Source organism: Pan paniscus, chromosome 21 (assembly GCF_029289425.2).
Source record: "Pan paniscus chromosome 21, NHGRI_mPanPan1-v2.0_pri, whole genome shotgun sequence".
In the NCBI taxonomy this organism is placed as follows: Eukaryota; Metazoa; Chordata; class Mammalia; order Primates; family Hominidae; genus Pan; species Pan paniscus.
This window is the reverse complement of record NC_073270.2, coordinates 69,595,063-69,607,712: the sequence shown is the minus strand read 5'-3', so window position 1 is coordinate 69,607,712 and position 12,650 is coordinate 69,595,063. Positions and strand designations below refer to the sequence as shown.

General features: G+C 54.5%; 1 protein-coding gene and 1 pseudogene across 7 annotated transcripts in view; one reads left to right on the top strand and one right to left on the bottom strand.

Moving 5' to 3' along the window:
* LOC129394877 (uncharacterized) overlaps window positions 1-6,927 on the bottom strand; it is a 36,232-nt pseudogene extending 29,305 nt beyond the window's left edge.
* ZBTB46 (zinc finger and BTB domain containing 46) overlaps window positions 1-12,650 on the top strand; it is an 88,676-nt gene that overhangs the window by 32,578 nt on the left and 43,448 nt on the right. For all 7 annotated transcript variants that reach the window (XM_034952101.3, XM_034952099.4, XM_034952102.3 and 4 more), the window contains one exon: window positions 8,073-9,042. In XM_034952101.3, the coding sequence (XP_034807992.1) occupies window positions 8,106-9,042 (937 nt within the window). In that variant the 5' untranslated portion in view covers window positions 8,073-8,105. The remainder of the gene's footprint in view (window positions 1-8,072; window positions 9,043-12,650) is intronic.

Genomic DNA, 12,650 nt, shown 5'->3' with positions numbered 1-12,650 from the left:
TGAGCTGAGATTGCACCACTGCATTCTAGCCTGGGCGACAGCAAGACTCCATCTAAAAGAAAAAAAAAGTTAGTCTCACCAGGCCACACGTGATGACTCATGCCTGTAGTCCCAGAACTTTGGGAGGCCGAGGCTGGTGGATGGCTTGAGCCCAGCACTTCGAGACCAGCCTGAGCAACATGGTGAAACCCTGTCTCTGTAAGAAATTAAAAAAAAAAAAATTAGCTGAGTGTGGTGGTGTGCACCTGTGGTTCTAGCTACTCAGGGGGCTGAGGTGGGAGAATTGCTTGAGCCCGGGAGGTGGAGGCTGCAGTGAGCCCTGATCATGCCACTGCACTCCAGCCTGGGTGACTGAGTGACACCTTGTCTGAAAACAAAACAGTTTCACCAAAATAATTGTGGAGAGCAGTTCTTAGAGTAGGTGAGTTAAACTTGATCTGGACAGATGGCTGCGGCCACCTTTGTCTTCCCCAGAGCCCTCCTGGCCACTGGCAGTTTGATTCTAGAGCCAAGGGTATCTTGCTTCCACTTTAAAATGGTGATTTATCTGTTAATTACTTTTTTTTTTTTTTTTAAGAGTCTCGCTCTGTCACCCAGGCTGGAGTGCAGTGGCACCATCTTGGCTCACTGCATCCTCTGCCTCCCAGGCTCAGGTGATTCTCCCACCTCAGCCTCCTTAGTAGCTGGGACTCACAGGTGTGCACTACCATGCCCAGCTAATTTTTTTTTTTTTTTTGAGACAGAGTCTAGCTCTATATACCCAAAGGATTATAAATCATGTTGCTATAAAGACACATGCACACGTATGTTTATTGTGGCACTATTCACGATAGTAAAGACTTGGAACCAACCCAAACATCCATCAATGATAGACCAGATTAAGAAAATGTGGCACATGTACACCATGGAATACTATGCAGCCATAAAAAAGGATGCGTTCATGTCCTTTGTAGGGACATGGATGAAGCTGGAAACCGTCATTCTGAGCAAACTATCACAAGGACAGAAAACCAAACACTGCATGTTCTGACTCATAGGTGGGAATTGAACAGTGAGAACACTTGGACACAGGGTGGGGAACACACTAGGGCCTGTCATGGGGTGGGGGGAGGGGGGAGAAATAGCATTAGGAGATACACCTAATGTAAATGACGAGTTAATGGGTGCAGCACACCAACATGGCACATGTGTACGTAGGTAACAAACCTGCACATTGTGCACATGTACCCTTAGAACTTAAAGTATATATAAAAAAAACAAAAACAAAAACCGGGTTTCACCATTTTGCCCAGGCTGGACTTGAACTCCTGACCTCAAGTGATCCTCCTGCATCAGCCTCCCAAAGTGTTGGGATTATAGGCCTGAGCCACCATGCCTGGCCTGTTAGATTACATTTTAAGCAAAATTTTATTTTATTTTATTTTTATTTTATTTTATTTTTTGAGATGGAGTCTTACTCTTGTTGCCCAGGCTGGAGTGCAATGGTATGATCTCGGCTCACTGCAACCTCCGCCTCCCAGGTTCAAGTGATTCTCCTGCCTCAGCCTCCCAAGTAGTTGGGATTACAGGCGCCTGCCATCACGTCCTGCTAATTTTTGTATTTTAGTAGAGATGGGGTTTCACCATATTGGCCAGGCTGGTCTTGAACTCCTGACCTCAGGTGATCCGCCCGCCTCGGCCTCCCAAAGTGCTGGGATGACAGGCGTGCGCCACCGCACTCGGCCTTAAGCAGAATTTTAAATGAAAGGTTTAAGTGGAGCCTAACGGAAATGCAGGTTTCAAGTCAGAGGCAAAACAGAGAGATCAAGTGTGAATGTGGTAAAACAGTGTGAGTTGATGTTTGAGAGGGTGGTTCTTCCCCGCTGAGTTGTTTGGAATTAGACGCAGGGATGGGCCCTAGGGGAGGAGCCGGAGGCCCGGGACGCCGCGTGCCAGGCGCTGCCAGCAGGGGGCACCCGAGGCCTCCCGCCCTCCCTGCCTTGTGCCCTACGCGGATCGGGCGTCCGGTGGATGCGGCAGACACACTACCGCCTGAATCGCGCCTGCTGTTTTACATTTTTATTAGAACAAACAGCCTTCCGGGCAGAGCTCCTTAGGGACGCGGGGAAAAATAACCCCCGTCTGCCCCCTAAATTAATACTTTGAACACACAGTGCAGCAAATGGAGTATATTCATCGCGGTCTTCAGATTTCCTTGGTCTGCGTCCTGCGACACAGGGATCTATCCAGGCTGTGGCCAGGGCACGTTCGTCCTCAAATGAGAGGATTGGAGTGAGTGGGAAGTGTGCGTCCTCAACAGCAGCGCGCCTGTTTACAGTCTTCAAAGGCGCTCAATGATGGACACCCGTCACCTTCCGGGAGTCTGTTGGAGAGAGGATTTGGGATGGGCACCGCCACTTCCAAGATGGCCCTAGAGGCTGGGCCGTTCCTATGTGCATTCGGCAGAGGCCACTCTTCCTTCACTCCAGCTGACCCAGGAAGGAGGAGGATAGAAGCCACGTTTGGCGGAGCCTGTTTGCCGGTGGTCATTCTGCTGGGGACACAGGTGCATGACCTTGCTCCCCGGATCCCAGGGAGGATTGGCCGACCTGGTGCCAGCACAGGACGGCACGATGGGTGGGAGCACCCGGGCTTTGGACCTAGAAGCACAGGCTCGCCGCTGAATCCCTCCCAGCTGTGCTGGTTTTGAGGCCCTCAGTTCGTTAGCGTGCACTGTGGAGACCACCTCTCCCTCTCCTGGTGGCTATTGGGGTTTGAAATAGCCCCCAAAAGCACAGTGTGCTGGCGCACTGCCTGCCTGGCAGGACAGGCCCCACGCAGCCCCCGTCACTGCCTGCACAATGTAACTGCACCGCGTCCTGTGCACCTGGGGCGGAGCCTGCACGGTGTAACTGCGCAGCGTCCCGTGCACCGGGGGTGGAGCCTGCAGGGTGTAACTGCGCAGCGTCCTGTGCACCTGGGGCGGAGCCTGCACGGTGTAACTGCGCAGCGTCCCGTGCACCGGGGGTGGAGCCTGCAGGGTGTAACTGCGCAGCGTCCTGTGCACCTGGGGCGGAGCCTGCACGGTGTAACTGCGCAGCGTCCGGTGCACCTGGTTGTCGGCGGTTGAGGCGGGGCCGTGCGTGGGTTTGTGCCCCCAGCACCTGCACGGTGACGCGGCTTGTGAGTTTGGAGCATGGCTTCAGGTTGTTGTGGTCACCAGAGTGGTTATGCTGATGCCTGTTTCATAAGCGATTCTGTTTGAAGGGAAGGATCTTGAGATTCGTGATATATAAGTAAAGCAGATACCAAGAAGCCTCAGAAAAAGCTGAGGCGGTGTTTGGAGGAGACAGCAGAGGCGGCGTCCCTCTGAGGGTCTAGGGTAGCTATTGGGCAACCTGACATCAGTGCAGCCGCGGGTGCCCCTTGGTCCCTGCAGCCCGCAGCACCCACTCTTTGGAGACTTGGCACCTGTGCCCCAGTGTGGATCGGGAGCTCCTCTCTGAAGGGGCACCTCGCGCACGGGGGTGCCACACGGGGACCTGAGATGTACCAAGTACTTGTGAGCCTGTGCCGCAGCCACAGGTGTGCCCAGCAAACAGGTGTGTGTCCTGTGGATGCAGCTGTCTGCCCACAGGTGTGTCTTGTGGCCAGGGGTGTGTCCGTTAGATGGTGTGCTCCTCCAGGCCAGGGCAGGTGCTTCCCACACAGAATACGGGTTGTGAGCTCAAGTCTGCTGCTTGCGTGTCGAGCCTGAGTAGCCCCGGGTGCTTCTGTTTTGGGGTTGCAGCTGCTCTTCTACCACAGTGGGGTTGATGTGGCCCCACGAGCGGATTTCTGATGCTGAGAGATTATCGAATTTGAAATGTAAATTCAAATATTCTCCTAGAACTTCCCTGTTCTGGGCTTAGAGAGATTATGTGTATTCTTAATATTTCCATAGCTGACTAATCTCTTTTGAAGATTATCGTTTTTTGTCGGGGTGTGGTGGTTCACGCCTGTAATTCCAGTGCTTTGGGAGGCCGAGGTGGGAAGATCGCTTGAGCCCAAGAGTTTGAGACCAGCCTGGGCAACAAAGCAAGACTCCTGTCGCTACAAAAAATGAAAAAGTTAGCCAGGCATTGGGGTGTGCACCTGTGGTCCTAGCTACTTGGGTGGCTGAGGCAAGAGGATTGCTTGAGCCCAGGAGTTGGAGGCTGCCGTGAGCCGAGATCGTGCCACTGCAAAAGATTGTTACTTTTTTCCTTTTAGTGGATAGATAACTTTTTTTTTTTTTTTTTTGAGACAGAGTCTTGCTCTGTCACCCAGGCTGGATGGAGTGCAGTGGCTCGATCTCAGCTCACTGCAAGCTCCGCCTCCCGGGTTCACGCTATTCTCCTGCCTCAGCCTCCTGAGTAGCTGAGACTACAGGCACTCGCCACCACGCCCAGCAAATTTTTTGTATTTTTAGTAGAGACGGGGTTTCACCGTGTTAGCCAGGATGGTCTCGATCTCCTGACCTCGTGATCCACCCGCCTCGGCCTCCCAAAGTGCTGGGATTACAGGCGTGAGCCACCGCGCCTGGCCTGACAGATAACTTTTTTCCCAAATGAAAATTTTATTTATTTATTTTTTTAACTATAAAATCTCTGAGTATATAACTGATTTTAAGCTGCCCTGATTGGATTGAAATACATTATTAAATGTATTTCAGAACTTTTAAGTTGAACTTATGTGGAGGTGTGAACCGTTGTGAGGTAGCCTCTGCTTCTGTGAAATCTTACGTGGAGGTGTGGACCGTTGTGAGGTAGCCTCTGCTTCTCTGAAATCTTACGTGGAGGTGTGGACCGTTGTGAGGTAGCCTCTGCTTCTCTGAAATCTTACGTGGAGGTGTGGACCGTTGTGAGGTAGCCTCTGCTTCTGTGAAATCTTACGTGGAGGTGTGGACCGTTGTGAGGTAGCCGCTGCTTCTATAAAATCTTACGTGGAGGTGTGGACCGTTGTGAGGTAGCCGCTGCTTCTGTGAAATCTTACGTGGAGGTGTGGACCGTTGTGAGGTAGCCACTGCTTCTATAAAATCTCTGGCATTTTTTTTGTTGTTGTTTTCATAGTTCTCCTTAATTCTTACAGGCTCTGTTTTCCTGATGAATAAAGAGACGTTTTATTCACGTAGGAAATTAAATATGATCGGTCAGCTTCCTAGCCTGGATACAGGGTGCCTGGAGCTTTTGACGGTTCCCATCACGTGGCCCGGAGCCAGGTGTCACTTGTGGACCCCCCAGCTTCGGGATTGAATGGTTGTTTTCCTGGGTTTGAAGTGTGTTTTGGTCACTTCCCCGATGCCTAGTTAATCTGGGTGAAGCTGTGCCTGGTGGGACACCCGCCCTGCCCTCCTGGGGCTCTGAGATGCTCTCCGGTCAAGAACCACCCAGCGGCCTCAGCACATGACCCCCTCCCCACAGCCTGCTCCTAACGTCACGTCTTCCTTTTCGGCAGCTCCTTGTTCTGCTTGCACCCACACGCGTTTGCCTCCAGCCCTCAAGCCCGGGGCCAGTGTGGGGCGGGATGGGGCCTTTGTTCTCTGCCGCCGTTGAGGCAGCACCTGGAGTCAGGCGGGGGCCTGGTCTTGGCATCTTGGGGGCTTGAGGCCCTTCCTGTAATGGTCAGCGGTCACCGCCGTCACAGCCCTCGTGCCCAGCGGGGAGGAAGTGAAGGGGAGGCTGGGCCCGGTCTTCTGCAGCGCGTCTCCCGACAGGCAACACCAGCTGTGGGGGCCTGGGAACCCCGCACCATCCAAGGAGGGGGGATGGCCCAGGACACCGGCTGTGGGGGCCTGGGAACCCCACACCATCCAAGGAGGGGGGATGGCCCAGGACACCGGCTGTGGGGGCCTGGGAACCCCGCACCATCCAAGGAGGGGGGATGGCCCAGGACACCGGCTGTGGGGGCCTGGGAACCCCGCACCATCCAAGGAGGGGCTGGCCCAGGACCCTGAAGGCAGAGACAGGCACAAAAGCTTCTCTCTCCTTTCTACCTCATCTTCCCAGCCTGTGAAATGTGAGACAGAATAATTACTTTTCTCAGGACATTTTAGGCTGGGCGTGGTGGCTCACGCCTGTAATCCCAGCACTTTGAGAGGCCGAGGCGGGTGGATCATCTGAGGTCAGGAGTTTGAAACCAGCCTGGCCAAAATGGTGAAACCCCATCTCTCCTAAAAATACAAAAATGTCAGCCAGGCGTGGTGGCGGGTGTCTGTAGTCCCAGCTACTCGGGAGGCTGAGGCAGGAGAATGGCATGAACCTGGGAGCTGAGCTTGCAGTGAGCGGAGATCAAACCACTGCACTCCAGCCTGGGGGACAGAGCGAGACTCCGTCTCAAAAAAAAAAAAAAAAAAAAAATATTCTGTCATGACTAAGTGAAGGTGTGTATGTCGTAACCAGTCGGAGCCCAGGAGTGTGTGATACAAAACTACTGAGCCCCCGGCCCCGGCCCCGTCCCCCATGAGGGCTGCATGTGGGGGCTCCTTGCCAGAAGGACATGGAATATTCCCACGCTCGCTTAGTTTTCTCCTATTAAACACATTTAGCATTTCAGGTGAGTCCTACTTGACTCATCAGCTGGAGAATGGGGTTTGTAACGGGAGAGACCCAACCACTGTTTCTTTCCCAGGCAGGGCTGTGGGGTGAACGTGTCCCCTTACGATTTGTCTGTGGAAGTTCTAGCCCCCTAGGACCCCAGAATGTGACCTTATTGGAAACAGGGTCACTGTGGATATGATTAATTAAGATGAGGCCGTGGGGGTGGGCCCCTACTCCCGGACGACTGGTGTCCTTGTGAAAGGGTGACATTTGGACACAGACGTGCACACCGGGAGAAGCCGTGTTGAGACAGAGGCAGAGCTGGTGCGATGCCTCCACACAGAACGCCGGCTGGGGGCGGGGCTGGAACAGGCACCTGCTCGGCCGACATCCTGATTCTGGGCTTGAGAATACGTTTCTGTTGTCTGAGCCTCCCAGGCTTGATAGGGCGGCCCCAGCAGACGAGAACAGGCGGAGGACTCACATCCCTGAGTCTAAGGAGAGACAGGAGAGACTCCGGGACGGGGTGCACCCAATTCAGAAATGATTCTGTGTGTCCTGTGACTCTGTGAGGCAGGGCTGTCTTCTGATGAGGGGGACCCAGAGACCAGTCGTGTCTCAGACGTCCAGGGCGCTGGCAGCCGCAGGGCCTGAGCTCCCTCCTGCCCTGTCCCAGTGCCGGGCAGGGACCCAGGCCTAAGCCAGGCAGCCTCCCTCCTCCAGAAGACTTCAGCTCGTTTGAGCTCAGAGTTTTGGAAATTTTCAGGACTAAGGCTATGATCCTTATTCTGTGGGTTTTTTGTGTAAGAAGTTTTTTGTTTTTTGTTTTTTGAGATGGAGTCTCACCCTGTCGCCCAGGCTGGAGTGCACTGGCGCGATCTCGGCTCACTGTAGGCTCCGCCTCCCGGGTTCACTCCATTCTCCTGCCTCAGCCTTCTGAATAGCTGGGACTACAGGCGCCCGCCACCACGCCCAGCTGCTTTTTTGTATTTTTAGTAGAGATGGGATTTCACCATGTTGGCCAGGATGGTCTCGATCTCCTGACCTTGTGCTCCACCCGCCTCGGCCTCCCAAATTGCTGGGATTACAGGCGTGAGCCACCGCGCCCAGCCTGGAAGTTTTATTCTTTTTCCTTAAGAATGTTTCTTCAAGCGTGAGGGACGGCCACAGTGTGGGCCATTTAACCGAGTTCTCAGTTTGGGTTAGAGTTGCTCAGCCATGGCTGGGTGTTCTCATCGTTCCTGGGATATGCCAGTTGCCGTATGTGGGATTCTGTTCAGAACCCCATTAGCCTCGAGCACAGAAACACGTGGCAGACGTCCCACCCTGGACGCACTGGTGCCCTCCGGCGTTTGCTGCCCTGCTTCAGGCGGAGACACAGGCCTCCCGCTGCACACCTGTGGATGGGTTCTCACGTGGGTCGTCCTTCCGCTGGCCGCACTCTGTGCCCCATGGCCCTCCTGCGCCCCGCCCGGCGTCCTCTCACAGCCTCTGTCTGTGCTGAGCTTGGGTTAACTCTTGTTCTTACCTCCACAGAGTCTGTAGAAGAGGCGACACCAGGGCTTCCAAATGAACAACCGAAAGGAAGATATGGAAATCGCGTCCCACTACCGGCACCTGCTGCGGGAGCTCAACGAGCAGAGGCAGCACGGCGTCCTGTGCGACGTCTGCGTGGTCGTGGAGGGCAAGGTCTTCAAGGCGCACAAGAACGTCCTGCTGGGCAGCAGCCGCTACTTCAAGACGCTCTACTGCCAGGTGCAGAAGACGTCGGAGCAGGCCACGGTCACGCACCTGGACATCGTCACGGCCCAGGGCTTCAAGGCCATCATCGACTTCATGTACTCTGCGCACCTGGCGCTCACCAGCAGGAACGTCATCGAGGTGATGTCAGCCGCCAGCTTCCTGCAGATGACGGACATCGTGCAAGCCTGCCACGACTTCATCAAGGCGGCGCTGGACATCAGCATCAAGTCGGACGCCTCAGATGAGCTTGCGGAGTTCGAGATCGGCGCCTCGTCCAGCAGCAGCACGGAAGCTCTCATCTCGGCCGTGATGGCCGGGAGGAGCATCTCCCCGTGGCTGGCACGGCGAACGAGTCCTGCCAATTCTTCCGGAGACTCGGCCATCGCCAGCTGTCACGACGGAGGGAGCAGCTACGGGAAAGAGGATCAGGAGCCCAAGGCCGACGGCCCTGATGATGTTTCTTCGCAGCCTCTGTGGCCTGGAGACGTGGGCTACGGGCCTCTGCGCATCAAGGAAGAGCAGGTTTCACCGTCTCAGTACGGAGGGAGCGAGCTGCCTTCTGCCAAGGACGGTGCAGTACAGAACTCTTTCTCAGAGCAGAGTGCTGGTGATGCCTGGCAGCCCACGGGCCGAAGGAAGAATCGGAAAAACAAAGAGACCGTCCGGCACATCACACAGCAGGTGGAAGATGACAGCCGGGCCAGCTCCCCGGTGCCGTCCTTCCTGCCGACGTCGGGGTGGCCGTTCAGCAGCCGAGACTCAAGTAAGCCTTTCACTCGTTACGGGGGCTCAGCTGCCCCAGTGTGTCCAGGCCTCACGGCTGCGTGCTGTGTGGAGGCAGTGACGCATGTCCAGGCTCACACTGGTGGCTTTCTAGGGTCACTTCCTCTTATAGGAGGTTGTCGTGACCGCTGGGAATGCAGCCAATGCATCTCAAAGGGCAGGGCATCACCAGGGCCCTCGGAGACCCTGTGTATCTGTCCCCATCAGCACGGCACTGGTGTCACCCACACACGGGGGCTGCCTGGGCTGGGCCCCTCTGAAGCCACAGGGACGTGAGCCGGGGGGTGGGTGACACCGGGAGGGGACCCCTCAGCCCTGGTGAGGGCGTGGCCTGCAGGGTCGGCTTCCCCTGGCCTGTGGGACCCTCCCATGAGCCCCGACTGGGGTAACTCGACTGGCCGCTTGCCAGGGTGGCCTTCAGCTCCAGGCTTTTCATCCTGGACTTCTGCCTTTGGTCACTGTTGCTATGGTGAATGTTGAATGGAAACACCATGTGAATGTACTTTGTCCTTGGTGGCTCAGCTTGCCTTGACCTGGGGACCTGAGAGGTTACAGCCAAGAAGCAGCCTTTCCCGGCAAGTGGATTTCGTGTCTGCTGACACCTGTGGGTTCTGCTGTTGAAGCCAACAGGCGGTGTTTGTTTCCTCTCTTTCCTCTTTTTCTTTTTTTTTTTGAGACAGTCTCAGCCAGGTGTGGTGGCTCACGCCTGTAATCCCAGCACTTTGAGAGGCTGAGGTGGGTGGATCACCTGAGGTCGGGAGTTCAAGACCAGCCTGACCAACATGGAGAACCCCATCTCTACTAAAAATACAGAAAAGTAGCCTGTAATCCCAGCTACTTGGGAGGCTGAGGCAGGAGAATCGCTTGAACCTGGGAGGCGGAGGTTGCAGTGAGCCGAGATCGCGCCATTGCACTCCAACCTGGGCAACAAGAGCGAAACTCCATCTCAAAAAAAAAAAAGAGAGACAGTCTCACCCTGTTGCCCAGGCTGGAGTGCAGTGACGTGATCTCGGCTCACTGCAACCTCTGTCTCCCGGATTCAAGTGATTCTCCTGCCACAGCCTCCGATTAGCTGGGGATTACAGGCAAGTGCCACCACGCCCAGATAATTTTTGTATTTTCAGTAGAGACGGGGTTTCACCATGTTGGCCAGGATGGTCTCGAACTCCTGACTTCAGGTGATCCACCCACCTCAGCCTCCCAAAGTGCTGGGATTCCAGGTGTGAGCCACCGTGCCTGGCTGATGTTTTTTCTTACACCTCATGATACAGGGTCTCCCCTTGGGTCCTGCCTATTACTCACTGCAAAGGGGCTCTGAGCTTAGCTCTGTTGAAGCTGGACGTCACCACCTGAATGGTTGTCCCTTATGTGTCTTCCATATTTGTAAATAATAAATTAAATGTTTGCTGAATACTGGCCACCATTCCTGGTGCTGGGCATGTAATATTAATAATTGTGGGGATTTGGCCTCTGCTCTTTTCCCCAGGCTGTGGCCCAAGTCAAGGAAGGATATTTGGAGTTGGGTGTGGTGTTGCCTGTGCCTGTACTTCAGCTACTTGGGAGGCTGAGGCGGGAGGATGGCTTGAGCCCAAGATGTCCAGGCTGCAGTGAGCCGTGATTGCGCTGCTGCCCTCCAGCCTGGACGACAGAGCCAGACCCTGTCTCTTAATTAAAGGAAAGAAGAAATGGAGGTGTCCTAGCAGGTGCTGCCCGTGGGGAGGTTCCTCTAGGATGAAGCCTGGAAATGAACGTGGGAGGGCGTGAGTGGACAGAGGAGGACGAAAGACAGCAAGCCGCAGGGTGGGAGGCCCTGAAAAATGTCGCAGATGCCGTGTGTGGGTGGCGCAGTGGGAGACGCTGCCTGCCCCCCTGGCTGGAGGGCTTCCTGGGCAGGGCGGGTGTGGCCTCTTCTCCTGACCCTGGTCCCTCCTCTCTGTCGCTGAGAGATCTGCGAGAGCTGGGAGTGAACACAGCTCGATAATACGTTAACTTTTATCATTGTGGTGGAACATACATAATGTAAACCTTACCATTTTAACCATTTTCAAATGTACATTTCACTGGCATTAAAGTCACGCGTTGCTTGATGACAGGGATAGGTTCCAAGAAACGCATCGCTAGGCGATTCTGTTGCTCTGGGAGCGTCATGGAGCGCCCGTCACAGAACTAGAAAGTGCAGCCGGTTACAGGCCCAGCACAAACCTGCCAGTGTTAGTTACGGTGCTGAGCACTGCAGGCAGCTGTGGCACCATGGGAAGTGTTTGTGTGTCTAAACATAGAAAGGGTGCTGTAAAAATAGGGTATACAAGATAACGGCGTGCCTGGGTAGGGCCCCTGCCATGCACAGAGCTTGCTGCACTGCAAGTTGCCCTGGGTGAGCGAGTGCTGAGTGAACATGAAGGCTGAGGACAGAACTGTGCACTGCTGCAGACTTTATAAACACTTGGCGTGGCCTACACTAAACTGATTTTTTAAAGTTGTGCTAGGATGTGGCGATGGCTATGACGTCACCAGGTGACAGGAATTTCCCGGCTGCGTTCTAATCTACGGGACCACAGTGGTTATCTGTGGTCCATCCCTGACCAATATGCCCTTCTGTGGCACATGAAGTTCTGCGATCACAACTTTTCCATCATCCCAAAGGGAAACTGTATCCGTCATACAGTACCTTCCTCTTGCCTCTACCCCACCTGCGGGTAAATGCTGTTCTACTTTGACACAATGTAGCTTTTATTCATTCTCATCTGTTGTTGCTGTGTGTCCTGCACTGAGCTATGGCCAGACCCTGGATGTTCAGTAAAAGTTGGTGACCACGTGCAGTCGCTCAGGCCCAAAATCCCTTTTGGAGGCAATTTGGGAGGCCGAGGCAGGAGGATCCCTTGAGGCCAGGAGTTTGGGACTATCCTGGGCAAAGTAGTGAAATCCCATTTCTAATACAAAAGTTATCTGAGGCCGGGCGGGGTGGCTCACGCCTGTAATTCCAGCACTTTGGGAGGCCAAGGCGGGCGGATCACAAGGTCAGGAGATCGAGACCATCGTGGCCAACATGGTGAAACCCCGTCTCTACTAAATATACAAAAGTTAGCTGGGCGTTGTGGTGCGCGCCTGTAGTCCCAGCTGCTCAGGAAGCTGAGGCAGGAGAATCGCTTGAACCAGGGAGGCGGAGGTTGCGGTGAGCTGAGATCGCGCCACTGCACTCCAGCCTGGAGACAGAGTTGAGACCCTGTCTCAAAACAAAACAAAACAAATCAAAAAACCTCAAAACAAACCAAAAACAGCAGTTGGTTTAACTCAGCCTCGGGCTGAGTTGTGCTCCATCGTGAGGCTGTCCTGGGTACTGCAGGATGTTAGCAGCACCCCGGCCTCCACCCACAGATGCCAGGAGCACCTGCCTTTGGATCCCCCGTTGGTACAACCAAAAATGTCTCCAGACATTACCAGTTGGGAAAATCGTTTCTCTATGTGCTGCTGTGCGTGTGGAGAGTGTACAGGCAGCAGGTCAAGGCCAGTGGCCTTTCCATCTGCTTGTAACTGTTTATAATCTTCCACTAGCTCCAACTAAAATCTGAGAAGCAGTGGTCCCTGGCA